This window comes from Chrysoperla carnea, chromosome 3, assembly GCF_905475395.1.
Source record: "Chrysoperla carnea chromosome 3, inChrCarn1.1, whole genome shotgun sequence".
Lineage (NCBI taxonomy): Eukaryota > Metazoa > Arthropoda > Insecta > Neuroptera > Chrysopidae > Chrysoperla > Chrysoperla carnea.
In genome coordinates, this window is record NC_058339.1 from 67,607,068 (window position 1) to 67,627,521 (window position 20,454).

Genomic DNA, 20,454 nt, shown 5'->3' on the forward strand with positions numbered 1-20,454 from the left:
TTAACGACAGTTGTCAGAAGAACTTTGTCAATATTTTTTGAACAATTTATTAAAGACTTGGTTAATTGTTTTCGAGAACAAAGAAAATTTAAATAGAAATATTAAATATTAAGTGATAGTTATCGATCAAAGCCACCTAGGTTCCTATTACGTATGACGATTTTGAGCAAAATTGTATTCGTTTTAGGTTCTATTTACAAGAGTCGCTTTTTTATATTGTTATTCATTTCTATGAATAATCTTTTAAAATTAATCCGAATCCGCTGATGAAATTTTGCTCAAAATTGCTATCTTGATTTGATAAATTTTTCGTTCACTTTAAATCGTAAAAGTAAAATATTCAAAATTAAAGTTCTTACAAAACCTTGAATGTCAGACTGAAAATTATTTGTCATAAGAAACTGATGGATTTCATAAACAATTATTACAAATTCACAAGTACGAAGTTCAAACTCAATTAATTTAAGCTTCTTTTAAATGAAAATTTTGTATTACCTTGGAATAAAAATATTTAAGAAAGCTATTTCCTCATTTTTTATTTATAAAAACGAGTTTGAGCAAAAAGCTAAAATATTATTAGTGTTACTTTGTCTAAAAATATTATGAGTGTACATCAAGAATATGACTTTCATCTGGTATGGTTTATTTTAGGATCGCTGAGATAAAAGAGTTATAAATCACTATCAATTTTCTCAATAACTGAAAAAACCCAATAGATCTAGCATCAATTTTGTTTGTAGTCAAAGTAATTGTGAATTCCAAAGCTTTAAACTTAGATCAAAAACAAGAGTTTATTTAGTAAGCTATAAGGTTTAAGAAAGTTTTTAGAACTACAAGGTTTTGGAATACTTACAATTTGCATCAACATGGGCAATTCTCCTATCAAAAATCTGTCATGAAAAGTATTCTCACTAGATCTATTTACACCAGATATTCTGTCACCCCTGCTAGAATTAGTTTAGTTGAATACAAGAAATGGCCCAAATGTGTGATAGATTGAAGATGAAGTTCAACTACTTTTTGAAAGACTCCCCACAGTTGCATCATGTGCTCTATAAATAACATTTCCAAACTTTGAAATCGAAATTCTTTATTTTTGATTTTATACTCCTCCAAATATTTGATCTCAAATTGTGGTTATCAATAAAATTTCTCTGTTTAAATTATTTCACGGTGTTGAAATTGAATAAATCTATAAATTTTTGTCCTATTATTAATGGAAAATTAAATGAAAATATAATTAGAATAAATATTTAATTAATTAGGAAATACGTGAAGCTGAAATAATACAAAATCGAAATGAACGAATGTCACGTCGTCGACAAAATCGAAAAAATCAAACTGAACAATTTTACAAAAGTATGCATATGTTAACATCAAATGCAAAATATGACGATTCTGTACCATTCGAAGATTATTCTATATACTTGTATAGACAAACGGCAGCTAATTTTGGTGATAGAGTTAAAAATTTAGAACAAAGATTATTATTTGGTGTAAGATGTTTATGAAATTTTCAATTTTGTGTTGTGTGAAACAATTTTAACTACGTTTTGGATCCTAATTAACAACAGAGTTTAACATTTAATATTTATATCTCATTGTGTGCCTACTAATTCTAATTCGCAACGATAAAATTTTAAATAAAAGAATGGAGTACGCTTTAGCTGATATGTTCCGTCGATAAATAAAAGTTTTGTGGTATATTCGATTTATAATAAATTTTAAGCTTTTATTGTGCCAATAATAAATTTTTTTGATTATGCTTCTATAAATTGTTATTGAGAAGACCAATCATTGTGGTGTTAGAAATGTAAGGTTCTATTCTTAATTTCTTGTTAAATAAACTTCTCAAAAATAAAAACACTTTTCGTTAAAAATATACAATACTTACAGGTATGTAACTTTGTTATTGTTGGTCCTTTTTTTTTGGTTTCTACCAAGGTTCATTTTAGGAGTAAAGAAGTTAACTAGAATATATTCGTAAAACTCGAAGTGTTGCCATGGCAATCGAAAATTCAAGACCATTTTTAAAAGGTAAAAAAGTTCAATATTTGTCCTGATACACATTCATTTAGAGAAGAAAAATAAAATTCTAAAAAGCAATTAAGTTTTCCTAATATGGGCTCGACACGTGTCGTGTCTCAGGACAATCGTTGATCTGTTTTCCATTTACAAATTGTCTTGAATTTCCGACTGCCATGACAACGCTTCGACCTTAGTATAGATCGCATCTTCAAGTTCATTTCTTTATCCTTAAATGAGTCCTGGTATAATCCAAAAGAATCAAGGATAACAAAGTTACAAGTCTGCGAATATTGTGTATTTTTAACGAAACAAAAAGTATCCCGTTTTTATTTTTGCAGTGTATATTTTATTTTACTGTTAAATAGTTAGTTGCACAGCGAAATATATTTTTATTTGCAACAAAGGTTTGAGGCAGATGATAAACTGCTCGTATAACATATTGCATTTCTAACATGTCCATGGCTCGCTTTCATGATAACACAACAATTATTTTTATTCAGGCTTGGAAGTAGGTCTTAATTGTGTTCTGAAACGTCGATTGAAATTATATCGATTTTTTTTGAATAAAGTATTCGTTATGGACTTATGTCTTAATAAAGTTTATTGTATGGTTTATATAACGAAAAAAAAAAACGTGAAAAAAATGGATCAAACGTGTATATAATTCACATTATCATTGTACTATAATATTATTTGTATTACGTTTCTTGTTTATGGTATTTTAGGTTATTCAAATGAGATAAGCTAGAATACTTTATATTATAATATACATAACGATATGGAACCCTAAGAGTGTCAGTTACTCATTCTGATTCTTTGATCATTTAAAAAACCTGTCGTTACCTAATTGATTTAATGTAGATAAAATAAAAATAACATTTACGCTTTTACAACAAGATAGAAAGAATGTTAGTATGAAATATGCCAAGAAGTGCCCTAGCCCTTTATTACGAGCATCTAGAAACTTACAATTTTTACAAAACTTTTCTGCAAACGTGAATAAACGATCCAATTCCTCTAATAGATGCTCAATTGTTCTTAAATTTACTTATTTTCTTATTCGAATGAGTAAAATCTTTAAAAAATAACTGTCAATAAGAATAATAGTAAAAAAACTCGTGGTTCTGCAGAAATGTACCAAAAACTATGCAACGGTGTATAAGTTTTTACGAAATTTTATTAATGGAAAAATATAAAAAGTTTAGTAACGACTAATTTTCAGTACACTTTGAAGAACTACAATATTAAATATTTCGTAACTACGTAACTAATAAAAAATGTAATAAATTAGGATCGGGAACATCGTTATCAAGACATACGTGGTACAGATGAAAATTTTTCTGGCCGAATAAAAAACATAGAACAAAAGTTGAAGAATCGTCCTGGTGTACAAGAAAAGAAGCCACCGGATCTTCTACGTGCAATTGGTAAAATTGAGAGTTCTGATTGGAATGTTCGTGAAATTGAGAAGAAAATTATGGAGAATAAATTGGGTAAAAACAAAAATAATCATGAAAAAGAAAAAGTGCCAAAATGGAATCGTGAACAAGTATGTCCACTTAAGCGCATAAAAAATGAATCAGTATTTTTAATTTATTTTTGATAGTTTGTAGCAAGACAATCGAAAATGGAACGGAAAGCGAATTTAGAAAGGGCTGATTCTTTGAACGAAAAATATACGGAAATAGATAAATCATTAAAAGTTTTGGATAAGAAATTAAAGGAAGGTACAATTTTAGAGCAAGGACAACGTGGTAATAACAAAGTTGCGTCAATGGCTGAACAATTTGATGTTAAGTCAACTGATTCTGACAGTAAAAATCAAGTCATTTCAAAATCGGTAAGTATTTTCGATAAAATCTAGAAAGGAAGTTAGATTTTTGTATGTAAAATTCAATATTTAAAAATTATTTAGGGCTCAAAGTCAGCTATAAATTTACCAGCAAAAGGTGGTTCTGAGATGTGTCATTTTTGCGGTACACGAGTTTATTTAATGGAAAGATTATCAGCCGAAGGCAGATTTTTCCATCGTGGTTGTTTCCGATGTCAATATTGCTCAATTAATTTACGCCTCGGGTTCTATGTTTTTGACGCTCAACATGGAAATAAGTACGATTGTCCTTTGAGTTACTTATCTACTTACTACGAAACTCATTTTTTCTCGTTTTTCTAGATTTTATTGCCCTCAACATGCAGGAATGCAAGGTAAAACACGCAATATAGAAAAGGCGAAGAATATTAATACCAAAATGGAAAAAGATACTTTGGATGCAAAAACTACAGCTGGCAAAGGTAAAATAAATTTGGGATAAAAATGTTTGAATTTTTTTTAAAATGATAATTAGGCATATTTCTCCAGAAAATATAAAGTTAAAGTAGTGAACTGCCTTCTGGTGGTTTCAATTTAGCAAACCTCTTTTCGTTTTTTTGTCCAAATATCGCGTTTTTAAAGTTTCGCATCTCTACACTCCCTCCAAATTGAGTAAGAGAGTTGAAATTTTGTAAGGAAGCCTTTTGGTAGTAGCTCCTTTTCGTGCCCTTTTATCTAGATATTTCATATTGTGGAGGGTAGAGATAAGGCTAATCCCACCGAAAGGCACAAAATTGATGGCGCTGCTCTAGCGAAAGAGTAAGCTTTAAGAGAAAGTAATAAGAGTAAGATAAAGATCTGAACAAGTTGTTAGAGAAGGATAGGGAAGTTCACAGCAAACATCTTTTACCATTCAAGCGCCATTCTGGTCAATTTTAGAACTGTTATTTTCTGATTTCAGCTGGACACTTTTACTTTGACCTCTATTTAAGATCGTCCTCCTTACCTCTTATCCTCCATATGTCATATTTTCGAATAAATAAAAAGACAAAAATTCCATTTAAATAGAAAGCATTTAATGCTTTTTAATGAGGTGGAAATATGACCTTAGGGTTAAAGTTCAATTGCTCACAATTTTTTTGTTTATAGGCCAAACTCCAGAACGTATTGAATTTGCCAATTTAGTACAAAGTGGTCATGTGTCTGAAAATGAAGAACCTCCTAGTCAAATGGATGAAGATGAATGGACTGATCGCAATTTTGGACAATCAACAGCAGAATTAGATTCATCTGATTTAAGTGATTCTGATTCTGATGACTTATATGAAGAAGCTTTAGAACGTGCTGGTGAAGTTCAACTAAATACAAATGATAACAAAGCTACAAGATACTTAGGAGATTCACCAAATTCAGATAATGATAATTCTAGTGATGATGAATCGAGTTACTATGATTATAGCAGCGATGGAGGTATTTCCACAAATTAATTATTAATTTTTTTCCATTTTTATGAACTTCATAGATAACAATTCTCTTACAAATTTCTTGGATTATATAGGCCTCATAGATTAATGCAAGTAACGTACTAGCTGTAGCAAATCGAAACTTGTTAAACTATTACAAAATAAAAGCCCCTACTCGACTGAGGTTTATTTAATCTATAAATGAATTGTAAACGTTCAATCGATAAATGAATTCGATCACAGTATTTTTTGGGTTAAAATCTTCTTAATAAATTGAATTTTATCGTAATTGTATAAATCGAAAAGTTCAAGTTTTTGTGTCGGAATTTGATAAAATTCAGTTTATACGGTTAATTTGACCCATAAATATGACTCAAAATTCTATATATCATATTTATATTCTATGTCATTAAAAACGCACCAGTTGAAATATTCAATTAGTCTTCTTTTCAACATCACATGTAGCTATTACAATAACATTACATGTGATGAACTGTTGCAAATATATTGACATATAGTATGACAAATACGATTTTTTAAATTTTGACCCAAAACTTAAATTTTTTTCAATAGTGTATTCTACTATGTTTGAAAAAGTACTTCAAAACGTTGATTTTCCTAATAAAAAGACACAAAAAAATATATTTCAGTAGAATAAACACACTTTGTTGCCATAAAATTAAATTAAATTTTAAACCTTTTCTATTCTTGCAAAAACGTTGTCAGCCATTTTGGTGACGTAATATTGGTAAAAAACAACAGTCGTACCCTATTGTCCTATTTTTTCTTTTAATTACCAAAAACTAGATATAAAAATAATAAATAACATTAATTTAAAAAATATTTACCTTTGACCGATTCTAGGGTGCCAGAAATATAATTATAAATTCCCTAAAAATTCTAAAAAAAATGTTATATAGTCCTGAAAAAATATCTAGCAATTTACTTCATATCACGGGACTGTGTTTTTTGCTAATTGATATCAATCAATAATCATTGTTTTTCGTGACGTAATCTAGAATATATTTGACGTTAATTCTTTATCATTTGGATGTTAATAATTTTGAACTAAATTTCCTTAAATAAATGATTAATTTCAAGGCCAGAGATTTAGGCGTTTGAATAGTTATGAGTTTATGAATTTTTCTAACAATTCGAGCCAAATTTTCATTATTAATTTCATTTTTATTTAAAATAATTCTTTAAAAAGTAATATTTTTTTAATAAATTATTAGATGGAAAAGATTCGGTGACAGATGAAGAAGAAATCATATTGGCGCGTGAAATGCGTCGTTTAGAATATGATGTACAGGAGCGTTTAGTTCTTACAGATACGGACACAACAGGATCTGATACTGAGGTGATCATCTCAACATCTAAATTACAAACACCTAGTTTATCACCTATTCCTGAATTGCTCAATACTGATAATAATTCATTAACCAATTCCAATCTTCCAGAAATAATTACCGAAAGTGTTCCTAACGACATAAATACCTCAAATGATGTTTTAATTACTAAAACAAGTGATGAAAATAATTTAATAGTTGAAAATAATTTAGCTAGTGAAAATTTAGTTAATTTATCTAGTGAAAATGATATTAATATTCCTTCAATAGATGATAGCTCCGAATTAGATTTCGATAAATTAATAGAAACAGTAAACGATGAATTAATAGAGTTGCAATCAACATTTAAAGATGTAACAGAGCCTCCGTTATCGGAACCAGTAGATTTACAATCAATAGGCGTGACAGCATTAACATCGATAGAACCACAAGAAATAAATTCATCAGATAAAGACTTAAAACCAGACAGTGAAAAAGAGTCAGATAATGATAAAGAATTACAAGTTTCACCCGAGGAAGAACAATTAGTTAAAAACGACGATGAACTTAGTTTTATAAAATTATTAGAAAATGTGGATTCGGTAAATGAAGATGATTTAAAATTTTTCGAAGAACTTGATATGGAAGAAAAAGCAACTAAAGTACGCGAACAATTGAAAGAACAATATATGTTACCCTCTCAGTTATTGGCGTTGCGTTCACATATTGATGATAAGAAACGTCGAGAACGTCGTAATTCTGTAAATCCACAACATGCGCCTTCGCTAATTATTAAACCACTAGGAAAAATTGATAATGAAGCAAAAAAATATTTTGGACAAGGTGTACCAGAAAAGAAATCTGAACCTAAAACAAAACCAAAAATAGAGAAATCATATTCATTTGAACCGGATGACAAAGAATTGGATAATATTGACAGTTACATTGAATCGTTATTGACATATGACGATGAATCGAAAATTCCTGTTCCACAAATTCCTACTATGATGAGTAGTGATAATGAAGACGAAGAGGAGGAACAAGATGTTAAACTTTCAGATAGTTTAGAAAACTTATTTAAAGCTTTAGAAACTGAAACATCAATAAAAGAGCAAGATATTAAAGATATTGCAGAGGTCCAAGATGAAAAAATAAGTGATTTATTAAATTTTATGGATAGCTTAGATTATACACCATTAGAAAGTAAAGTTTATCGATCATACAGTGCAGCAAAATATGATAAATTAGAAAAAAGTTTAAAATCACCACGTCGCACAAAAAGTGTTCTAGTTAGCAAAATGCCGCGAAAAAGTATAGAAATTTTTGAAAATATGCTCACTAAATCTGAATCAAAAAGTGATATCGGACAAACGGATGTTCGACTGGCTAAAGATTTGAAGAAATTACAACAATCGAAAAGTGTTGGAAATGTGAAAAAATTGTTGGAAAATAAAGTTGAAAATGAAGAACTTATTGAGGGAAGATTAAAAACTACTGCAAATAAGCAAAAGAAGCTTGTCAATAATAAGAAAAACGGAAATTTGAATGTTAAAAATTCAAATACTAATTTGGAAATAGTAAATTCCACAAAAGATGATGTGAAGGTCGAAAATAAAAGTAATGAAAACCAGAAAGGAAATTCATGTACTGATTTAGAAATGAAATCTCAGGATTGTAAAATGGTTGTAAATATTAATAATGAAAAACAGAAGGAAAATTTGAATCCTAAAAATTCAAATACTAATTCGGAAATGATATATCAGGCTTCTAAAATTATAGAAGATGCTAATAACGTTAAGCAAAATGGTAGTTCGAATCTTAAAAATTCAAATACTAATTTGGAAATAATTTCTCAAACTTTCAAAAAAGATAGTTCTAAAGCAGATCAAAGTAATGTTGATATCGCTAAGCTAGAAGGTAATTTGAGAAGCAAGACCGATCAACCGATTAAAACAAATAATACAGATCAAAATAAAACTGACAATCGAGTAGGTTCGAATTTGGAAAATATTGATTTACCGAAAACCGAAAAGAAAAGTGAATCTCCGATATCTAAAAATGATACTATTGTAGATCAAAATAAAACTGATATTGAAGTTGCTTCGAAAATTAAATTTGATACTGGAGTTAATTTGAAAAAAATAGAAATTAATAATTTACCAAAAACTGAAGATAATGTAAGTTTGAAGAATATTTTACAGAAAACGGAAGAGTCTAAAAATATTTCCTCTCAAGATGATAAGGTGAAACTGTTGGATATAATAGAAGATCCTAACAATGACTTGAAGCAATCTTTCAAATTCGATGATACAAAACCAAATAATGTAAATTTACAACATATACTTAGTTCGCCAAAATTAGATCGAAAAGAAAAATTGACTGTTAAATTAGATGATTTAAATGCACTTTATGCTACTGTCGATAAAAGTCGTAAAACTCCAAAACTTGAACCTTCTACGTCTAACGTTTATAATCCTATTGAAACCACTGCGAATTTATTAGCTAATGAAAAGATTCGATCGAATACTTCATCAATGAGTGGTACCCCAATTGCACCAAGACGTAAAATAAGTTCTAATAACTCTATCGAAGAGAAAATTGGTTCAAACACTTCATCAATGAGTGGTACCCCAATTGCACCGAGACGTAAATTAAAACAAAAACACAGCATAGAGGAGGATAGTCATAGTAGAATTACTGCTTCTCCTTCGCCTAGTCATAGTATAATTACAACTCCTCCGTCACCTCCTATTCCAGGACGAAATAAGAAAAACAAGAATGTTAAAAATAATGAATTACCGGTGACACCAGAATTAAATCGAAAAAATAAAAAAAATAAAAATAAAAACGATAAAGATTGTTGTATACAGTAAAACTAGTTCTAACATACAATATAACTAAATATTCCTGCTTTCGTTTAGTGTTTAATTGTTTTCTTTGCTTAATATTTTTTAAACTAAATCATTTGAGTTATTCCTTTGATCATTTCCTTCCTCGAATTCCCATTCCTTTAGATAACTTGAGATGAAATGAAATTTTTTCAATATGACCACCATGCAATATTAAATAGTGTAAGGTAATTAATATGGCCATGCTTTTTGTGCCCTGATGATGTGTGCTTAAAATTCTAATCCCGTGTGATAACCGTTTTTATTTTTTTATTTTTTTTAAACAAAATTGCCTTTATATAATTCGACTTTTGCTTCAACATCGAAACACTAGATCACACAACAGAAATCAGATAAATATTAAGCGGTTTTTACATAAAAAAAATTTCCAAGTAAGTAAAATTTCAACAGTAAGTCTTTGTCTATTATAATTATTGCTTATTGTTTTCTTAAATGGACATTAGCCGTAGAAAAATTTAAAAATTACACAAATATTATTCTTAAAAGGATTCTTAAATTGGATATTTGACTTTTTTCCATCTTTAGAAAATATGTTAACGCTTCACTAAACTATGAACTAATTCATGCTAAACATGAAAAAATAAATAAAATATCAGCCATTAAAAAAAATTTATTGCTCAGTAATGTAATCATAGAAGAGAAGGAGAAGCTTAAGTTAGACAAATATGACTATCTAGATCCTATTTTTTATCAAGTTCTTAGTAAATTACGATCCTTTTTTGTAAATAGTTGTATTGTTTTTGTCATATAATTTGTTGTTTTGCAGATTCACTTTACTTCCAGCTAGTTGTGCTTCGCTCGCGTAAATTTAACAGCTATACAGCAAATTGCAAGAAAATGGCTGCAAAATATTTTTGACTTTATTATAAATTAACACTAGCGCTTTTTCTTATGTTAACATGAGAAAATATGTACTAAAAAATTGATCAGAAAATATACTTATGAATTAGAAATAAGGTTGTGTAAATCGAAGAAGTGATTTTCGATTTGCACATACAATAACGGACAGATAGGTAGACGTTTTATATTATTTAGAGATTACATTTTTCTGATTATTCGGTTATTTTCAAACTGTTAATGGTTAAAAGAGTGCATTTGCAAAACATTAAACAAAAGACCAAATTTTAGAATTTCTAGTACATAACTATTTGCAAAAAAATTAAGGCTCACAATAATTAACAATAATATAATTCGAGTTATTACAAAGAATTCTGCAATGCATAGGTTCCTACGAGTAAGACAAGTGGTTCATTACGAATAAGATAAGTGGTTTCTTACGAGTAGTAACATGAAACATCGATCGATTACAAATCAAATCGAATCGCATAATAGCAAAAATGGCGATTGAAAGAATAAATCCTAAAGAGGTACAAACTAATTAACCCAACTACAGGAACTTGTTTCTGTATGCTCGGATAAGTTTAGGTTTATAAAAGAGTGTTACATTACTGGCAACATGTTTCGCAAAGTCAAATATCCAATTCAAACAACGTATAATATTCTTTAAATTATTTTAGTTATTAATTAATTTTAGTTTACTTCTGATTTATAAAGAAACATAACGTTAAAATAAGAAATTCTTATCCGAATATCTTAATTTATCTACTATTTCTGTTGTACCAATTTTAGCTTATTTGAAATTAACCAAATCCAAAACAACGTCCTACGATTTATTTTAGATTCTAAACAATAATTTTTTTTGTGCTAATGATTTTTTTTATTTGTTAATTAAATTTCTAGAAAAAATGGTTGAAGGAAGTTGAAAATCTTTTTCAAATCTGTAAATAATAATTACCTACAAATATTATAAATATTTATTCTTTAATATTATAAAAATTAATATTTCCCTAAAAGCACACAAACAATACGTAAAAATAACTAAAAAATAATTCTAATATTGCATGGTTGTTTTTATTTTATTTCTGTGAATGTGTAAAATTTATTTTTGTGTGAATGGAGGTTTAATTTTCTAAGAATATTTATTAATTTTATGATTGTACCCATAAATGTGGTGACGGTTTTAATTTGTGGGGTGTGCTCAATACGAGGGTAAATTGAAAAGTTTCCAATTTAACAATAAAACAAGAGTTATTCGTCAAATTTATTTATATTATTTAACATAGCCGCTTTGTGAGATTTTACTTTTAACGCACCAAACATCTCATCTTTTTAACTCGCCCTAAGTATTATTTGGCATCTAATGATTCAAATAAGCGTTAATATAAATCTAATGACTTTCCCATTCCATCTAATATGTTTGTGGAGAATAAAATTACAAGCCAGTTCTTCAACTAATGCTTCAGTAATTCCTTGACTTGTTTAAAATCAGCCTTTTTTCTTTTTTGACTCATGGAAAAAATCTCTACCATTTTTTTGGAACGTTTAATTTTCTGCAGTTCACCGTGAATGTGGTGGTATCTTCAATTTTCGTTTTACATTAAACATAAATAAATATATTTGACGAGTAACGCTATCTTTATGTTGATACTTGAAACTTTTTCAAACTAACCTCATACTGATATATCTGTGTAGATGGAAAACTGTAGTTTTTATGGGATTTAATTTTCGATTACTAAAAACAAATATTATTTTTTTCATCGATTTATCACGAGATAAACAAGGCTACAAATACCACTGGTACATCTCAAACTTATCATTGTGTTTGCCAAAAATTGAATCCAACATAATTCAACCCAATCTAATTAAATTTGAATCTAATTAAATTATGTTGGCCCAGGTTTTGTTAGATTATCCTCATTGATAAGTTTAAGAATATACGAATGGCATTTAGTATTTCGTGCCTGTAATACTTGGGATACAGAAAGAATTTCTTAATTTGTATTTTGAAATGACAATGACATATCCACCCTATAATCTGACGGATCAGGGACAGAGTGCTGGCTGGCATGGAATGCTAGAAGGTTTGGGTTCGATTCCCGCACAGACGTATACATTTCTAAATATTTATAATTTTGATATCGTTGATTCAGTATTTTGGGATATTTCATTGAATTTTTATAGAAATATTTTAAAATTGGATGATTGAATGATTGGCTGTGTGAAATTACAAAAAAATCAAATTGAATGTTTATTTTTATTTAACATTATATATTTATTAGGATTGATAATTTTTATAGGTGGCATCGGATGAAGAAACCGAATCATCAGAAGAATCACGCGATTCAGCTACCGAAATATCAACAGATTCCGAATTCAAATTAGATGGAGCAACACCTACAATGGAAATTCCCCCAATTCTATTAAATGATGCGTTTGTAACAAAAACACGGGGCAGTTATGTATCACCGAAAAAAATCCAAATCAAGTATATCAAAACAAAAGAGTCCGATTATGCTGAAAATAAAAAACAATTGAAGGAAAAAGATGAAGATATACATCTTGAAATTAAACCAATTGTTCCAGATATATCAACGCTCGCACCGAAAGCACCATTAAATCAAAAGGGTGGATTCTATTTTTTAAATCGTACACACAGTACAGAAGGAATTGCATCAAAAGTATCTTTAGAGTTAAAGAAACAATATTTACTTGGCTCGGCAAATGTTAGTAATAACATACAAAAATCTGGATCAGCCTCGATGTTGGACTCAAAATTAAAATCATTTCATAGCAATATTAGTGAACATCAAAAATTATTAAATCCATCTCCCTCAATTTCACCAACTATGCAAACTGTTTTCAATAACACACCACCAAAAATACAGCATACGCCAACCTTGTCACCGACTCACTTAAAAGAAGAACCTAAAACCGATTCTACTTCGGATAAATATAACAAGCTATGTTGTTTAAACGTACAAAAATCTGATTCAGAAAATGATGGAGTTTCTGGTAAATTTGGATTAGCTCCAAGTGATTCACCAAACGCAGGCTTATCGCATCAATCAAATCCTGTATCATCCCATACGGATGATACTGTTCAAACAATTAAAGCCGTTGAATCCGATAATAAAAATAATGATATACAAGAAACATCGATCATTGTCCCCGATTTACCACGTTATAATAATAATCGTGAATTAACAACGCAAACATCTTCTTCTTTCGATGATGTGGATACCGATTCTCTATCTTCGTTTGATGAAAATCATTCGATGGAGAAACAATACCATGAATTGAGCCATAGCTCGTCAACTACAAATAATTTAACGGTTCCTAAGTTACAAATAAATGATGGAAGTGAAGAACCTGAGGATATGGCTATGGACAGTCTACTTGTAATTCAAGAACCAGAGAAGGAAGCAAATAAAATTCCTTCAAAGAATATCGACATGAATTATACAGTTTCATGGAAACCTTTAGAAGGGCCAGAAAATCATAGGCGTGGTAGTTTAAAAAGTGAACCAAAAGTGTTAAATCAACCGAAATTATTAGATCAAAGTCCAGTGAAATTATTAGACATACATAATTTAGCCGAATTATCAGTACGAAAATCTTCTAGCGATATAAGTCTTTCAAGTACTGATTCGAATCGTGATATAACCGGAGCGGCACTCACTGAAACGGAATTGTCTGATTGGGCAAGAGATGAAAATGTTTCAGATGATTTAGATGATATGAAAATGGATGCAGATTTTGATACAAATCGAAAAAAATTAAAAGAACCAAAATTTAAGAATAAATTATTAATAGCATCAGCGAAAAATCCAAATTTAGATGATTTAAATATCGGACATGTTTGTGGTCGAGATTCGAAAATAGATTTTAATACAATTCCAACTCATTTAGCTGATTTGGATAGTATTGAATTTATGGATACCGTTTCGGAGGATAATAATGTTTTTGATAATGTAACATCTGCCACAAATATGGCCATGCTTCGAAATCAAGGTTATGTCCAATTCGTGAATGTAGATACACATAATTTACAATTAACGTCAGGTAATAGTTATTTAAAATCTAATAACAATGAGGATATTAATCTAACATCTTCGGCTCGTAAACAGTTATTTACGAAACCAGAGAAAAATAATTCTTTGCATAGGAAAATTGATAAGGATGGTGGGGATGATATTTTAAGTAATCGTTCTAATAAAAATAGTTTAAAAATGAATGAAGAATGTAATATTAATGCCAAAGACAGTAAAATAAAGACTGAGGAGAATGTAGAAAATAGTAAAGAATATTTAGAACATGTAACAAGACTGCAAAATAAGATTACTGAATTTGGTAATGTGCGAGATTCAATCGATGTGCGAAAATCAAAAGGTAAAAGTAAGTCGTCGTTATCGTCATCACCGTCATCTAAATCAGACAATTCACCAAAACATAAAGAAACAACACCACCTCCACCCAGCCCCAAACAACAATTACATTTAAGCACATCAGAAAAATTAAAAGAAATTACCAAAGAACGAGCAAAACAAAAGGATTTAATCCATGAAATGGTTATGAACAAACTAAAAGCCGAAAAAAAGTTACAATCAAATCGAAAAAAAAGTATTCAGGATTCTAATAGTGCCGATAAAAAAGTAATCAAAAAGGATTTACCTCAGTTATCAACTTACACTCTACAAAAATCCACCACGGATACCGAATTATTCAGGAATTCACCAACAAGGTCGAATAAAAATAAATCACCAGCGCCTTCTGGGGGTGGTTTAACAAAAAGTAGGGAAGATCTTAGTAGTCATAATACAATCATGAGAAAAAGTACGTCAGAACATACAGATATGTTAAATCCTAGACAATTTGAGAAACCACAAAGACATAGTGTTGTGTTTGAAACCGACGTAATTGAAAGTAATCCTCCAACATTTCATAGATCTTCATCAATTAACGAACATTTAATGTTTACGATAAAAAATATTTCAACGAACGATTCATCTTCGTCGCCATTGTTTTCATCGGAAGTAGTACCATCTTCATCATCGTCGAAAAAACCAAATCGAACGAAATCATTTAGTGAAATATCTAGAGAAGCACGTATTGGTATACAAAAATCAGTTTCGGGACATGGTTTAAGTGACTTAGTGCGTCGTAATCGTGATAGAAATTCGGCATATTTTAAATCCGAACCGTGTTTGGCGGAAAAAAATAATGAAAGAAAACCGGCGGGTGAAAAACGAAAAAGTATTATTCAAGCAGTTAGTAATTTTTTCCATAAACGTAAAGAGGTGGAACCAATTGGAAAGTCATCACGGTCAAATTCAAGTCCTGGTGATAGTTCGTCTAAAGAACGATTTTCTCTGTTTCGTATATCACCAAAATCTAGAGATAAATCAAAGGTAATATTTACTTTTTACAGGTTAATTTTACATTCCAATGACTCACGCTACACCTTAAAAATTGGTTTAAGGTTCTGAAAATTCAGAGCTAAAAAAAAAAAAAATAAATAGTTCTTCACTACTTAACTTTTTAATTTAGTAAAAAAAATTAATTTTGTTAATTTTTTGCTATAAAATTTCATATAAATTGATGTGTACAAAAAGTAATCTTCGTGTTACAAAAGAACCGGGCTCAATTCCGATAGCTGTTTACATTTTTTCTCTTCTCTTTGCTTGTTTTCATTTATTCGAATAGTTTGAATTGTAATGTTTTAAATATAAAAAAAAATTTTTAATAAATTTTCTAATTAAAACGAAAATTTTTATATTGATTTTTAGAAACCATTGTCCTTTCGTAAAGAAAGTCCAACGAAAATGAGTAGAAAATCATATTCACCAAGAAGCCGCAGTTCTTCTATAGAAAAAGACGCACCACCAGTTCCGCCACTTCCACCATTAGAATACGTTTTAAATTCTTCACATCGAACTGGAGGTAACTTAATTAAAATACGATCTTTCGAACTCAATAATTATTACAAAATAAATTTTTAGATGAAAGTCTTTCCGAAACGGATTTTCAAAGGGAACGTGCTTGGAGTTCAGATGCTTTAGATTTTTCTGAAACAGGAAGACTCTCAGTAGACGATTTAGATCAACGAAAACATATGCGAATGTCGCAACAAAAACGGTAAGTACAATGATTTCGATATTAGAAAAAAATCTAATGTGCATTTTGAAAATGTAGTTTACGGATTGCCCAAGAAATTCAACGAAAATTAGAAGAAACTGAGGTGAAAACACGTGATTTAGAATCACGTGGTGTTGAATTGGAAAAAATTCTTCGAGGTGAAGATTCTTCGGCGGTAGAGAAAAAAGTTGATGAAAGTGCTTTATTAGCTGAATGGTTAACATTAATGCGTGAACTTGCCGCATTAAGACGTTATGAAAGGGAATTATTAGCAAGAGCTGAAGATCTTCGACTTGAAGAAAGACATTCATTACTTCAAACAAAATTACGTTCTTCCTCAGGGTCATCAAAAGGTCCTACCGAACAAGTTTCCGATAGTGCAATAATGGATCAGTTACTTGATATTAACGAAAAACGTGAATCACTTGCATTAATTCTAGAAAGAAATCATCAAAGGTAAATGATTAATTTTAAATACAAAGAATAGTTACCGAGCTGGTAGCGGTAGATTTTTAATGATATCATTAATGAGGTGTCGATTTTGCCGCATTCGGGTCTATAGTGCTGGGGGACTAGGATTATATTAAAAATGATAACAATGCATGCATATGTGTGACAAGACCAGGTTTATTGTAATATCGCTAAATAGATTTGGTTGAGTGCCCGAGAATTGGCTTTTTGAAGTCCCTCGCAATTTTTATCAGAACAAGAATGAGGTATTGCTCACATTTCGTATTTTGCTCAAATTTATAAAAAATTGATTCTAAACCATAATCTTGAACCTGCATTCAGATATGGCACCCATTTTTGAGTAAAAATTTGACATTTTTGTTCCATTCAAAAGAGTGTTCAACGCACCGTTAGAGATAAAGAGAACCAAAATTCATCGGTGAGGAACTTGTTTAGATCTTTATCTTACTCTTATTACTTTGTGTTTGATGTGAACTTCTCTATCCTTCTCTAACAAATTGTGATTTTTATTTTATTCTTATTACTTTGAGCACTTCTTTTAAAACTTACACTTTTGCTATAGCAGCAATTATATCAATTGCTAACATGGCGCCATCAATTTGACGCATTCGATGGACACTTTTTATACACAGAGATGGTTCTTCTTATCTCTACCCTCCACAGTTGGCAAACTAAAATAAAATTTGGTTAAAATTCTGGAAATGTCGCCAGCTCTCTAACTAGAAATGAATTATAATAAATAATTGAATTATTGAAATAAATTACTATATTATTTGTAGGTATGTTAAAGAAGATAGTGATTTGGAGGCTTTAATGTTAGCAAAAGGGTTACAGTTAACGTCCTTTAAAAAATCGCCCAGTAAATAATGAATATTTAATGAAAAATAAAAATTTAAAATAAATAAACATATATAGTTTGCTCTGTGATATAACGATGGCAGCATGATGAATCTGATTCATTTTTTTATTTAAAAAATCAGCGTCATATGTCCTTCATAAATAGTAAAAAAGCCGAAAATAATAATATCCCCTCTTTTAGCGTCAGGGGTTTAATAAAAATTATTTATAAAGAGGCAAGTACGATAGATATTTGTGTATAGAGGTAATGCGATCTTAAATTGGGAGCGTACTCCATTCGGGGAATGGAATACGTGTTTCTCAGTTTAAAGTCTACGAACTGATATAATATGTAATAAAAAAAAAGGTCTAATATGTGTGGATGGGAGTGTGAAGAGAGGAAGAGATGGGAAATTAAGTCGTGTGAATATTCACAATGTATTTTAATTAATTATTTTTTCCGTTAAATTCCAATCGGCGTAATAATGAACTCGGAAGAAGTAGATGAGATGAATTGATGTATCATTCTGGCCTAAAAATCTGAAGTAGAACATTTATCATTTATCAAATAAATCATCAGCGGTAATCTGATCTAGCTTTGTAATACAAATTTTTTTCTTTCATATTTTTATTTATAGAGTGCGCATTTCTACGTACATCCTTAAAAATATAGCCGTACTTAAAATGTACATCAAGTCAGGCAAGGAATAAAATCTTGTTTTTATACAATCTTGCGTCAGAATACCATTGATATGTAGATACACGCACCAATTTTTGTTTTTGGGGCCCATAAATAGGATTTTTCTTAATTAAAAAAAAAAATCTTTCTACAAGTTAGAGAGCGTTGGAGTATTATGCTAGCATAATTTCGTTAAAACGGTGGCTAACGGTAGTTATGTTAACTTTCAGAAGCATTTTTACGATGTAAGTCGAAATTAGTAATGTCTATAATAAAAATCCACCAAACTGTTCAAGTTTTAGGATGCACCAAAATTATTTAACAAAATGACATTTAACAGACGCCATATTTACCTATTTTTGATATCACTTAGACTGTCAGAACGAATTCACAATCCATAGTTCCTTTTCCAGTGTCGCTATTGATAAACAAAAAGGAAGTAAGTGCATTCTTTCTCATAGTTATTAAACGCTGAAGGATTTGAAGGCAACAGGGATTTCTCTAAAAGTAAAGCTTCGAAATTAATTAAAATGTAGCAAATTATTCATCTTAATATCTAATGTTGGTTTAGAGTTTATTGCAGATCCTTGATGATATGAATCGTCTTAATATTACATATTTTAGAATGATTTATATCTTCAAGAATCTGCAAGTAGCTGTAAAGCGAACCTAATATCCGAGCTCAAAAAAATATAATTCAAAAATTAAAAAAAAAAAAAAGTATCAATCATGTTTATGTCGATTGTAGGTGAACAATTTTACAATTGCTTGTACAATTTTATACTTTTATATAAAAAGGTTTCATTTTTAATTTTTTTTAAGTATTTTACAATTTTTATATACAACTCACAAATCAAAAACCACACATTTTATTATTATATACATGACATGAACTTTTTTGTTTTATTGGCAAATTTTATTTATATTATTATTATTATTTGTATGTTTTTCATTTTATTTTATTTTTTAAATATCAATAATTTTCAGTTATGAAGAATTTAACTGAAATACAAAAGTGTGATATGACAACAAAAAAAAAAAAAAATTAAATTTTAGGAAATAAATATATTTCAATTTTTATATGGATATTTAGTCTAAGATCCCAATTAGGATCGACCTTCACCCATCTGTTTACCGAATGAAAGTTATTTTTTATGAAATATAAAATGTTAACAAATATCCCTGCAATGGGTTGCCTAAAAAAATGTGGTCAAGACTACTTTTAGTGAAAATATCAAGAGTAAAATTTTTTGAAATTTTTCACTGACTTACATATCTAACGAATATTGATCTACTCGAAAGTAAAAGCCATAAAGAATATGCAGCAGCTATGTTGACTGCTTCTTTTCCTTCAATATTATCGCATTTATACAGGTTGTAAATAGTAATTAAGTTCATCTGTTAATTCATTGCCTCACATATATAAATAAAGATAATTTTATTGCAAATACGGTGCTATATGATTGTCCACAAAATATCAGTCAAAAAATAAAGTTTACAAGCTTTCCAAGTTTTGATATTTTTATTAAAAGTTGTCTGGACCATATTTTTTAGGGCAACCCACAACAGGGATATTTGTAAATATTTTACATTTCATAAAAAATAACTTTCATTCGGTAAACAGATGGGTGAAGGTCGACCTTAATTCGGATCTTGTACTAATTGTTTATTGTTTAAATGTCGAATACAATCTATGTTAAATACAATTTATTGAAAGTAACTTCTTATTTTTCAACACTCTTAATTTATTAAGAACTTGAATTTTCACTGTTTTTATCAGTTTGCCGCATCCCCTCCCAAAGGAACTTAACAAATATGAACTTGAAACGCTGCGCTGAATATTTGTAGTAGCAACTTTGGAGACTGTTGATTCTTACAGAGATTTTTCATCGAGTAATACTTCCAAATCTTTGCCTTAACCTATGTTTTATTCATAAGAATTTGACGACTTTTA

The 20,454-nt window shown here is 29.4% G+C and overlaps 1 protein-coding gene across 2 annotated transcripts in view; it reads left to right on the plus strand.

Moving 5' to 3' along the window:
• LOC123296568 (F-actin-monooxygenase Mical-like) overlaps nt 1-19,292 on the plus strand; it is a 32,159-nt gene extending 12,867 nt beyond the window's left edge. The window contains exons 9-20 of one of the 2 annotated variants that reach the window (XM_044878092.1): nt 1,266-1,496; nt 3,320-3,577; nt 3,635-3,868; nt 3,944-4,137; nt 4,202-4,320; nt 4,988-5,308; nt 6,537-6,661; nt 12,676-15,786; nt 16,165-16,318; nt 16,378-16,513; nt 16,571-16,969; nt 17,764-19,292. In XM_044878092.1, the coding sequence (XP_044734027.1) occupies nt 1,266-1,496; nt 3,320-3,577; nt 3,635-3,868; nt 3,944-4,137; nt 4,202-4,320; nt 4,988-5,308; nt 6,537-6,661; nt 12,676-15,786; nt 16,165-16,318; nt 16,378-16,513; nt 16,571-16,969; nt 17,764-17,851 (5,370 nt within the window). In that variant the 3' untranslated portion in view covers nt 17,852-19,292. The remainder of the gene's footprint in view (nt 1-1,265; nt 1,497-3,319; nt 3,578-3,634; nt 3,869-3,943; nt 4,138-4,201; nt 4,321-4,987; nt 5,309-6,536; nt 6,662-12,675; nt 15,787-16,164; nt 16,319-16,377; nt 16,514-16,570; nt 16,970-17,763) is intronic. The other variant, XM_044878093.1, reaches the window with a different exon arrangement.
• Nucleotides 19,293-20,454: the final 1,162 nt, after the last annotated feature.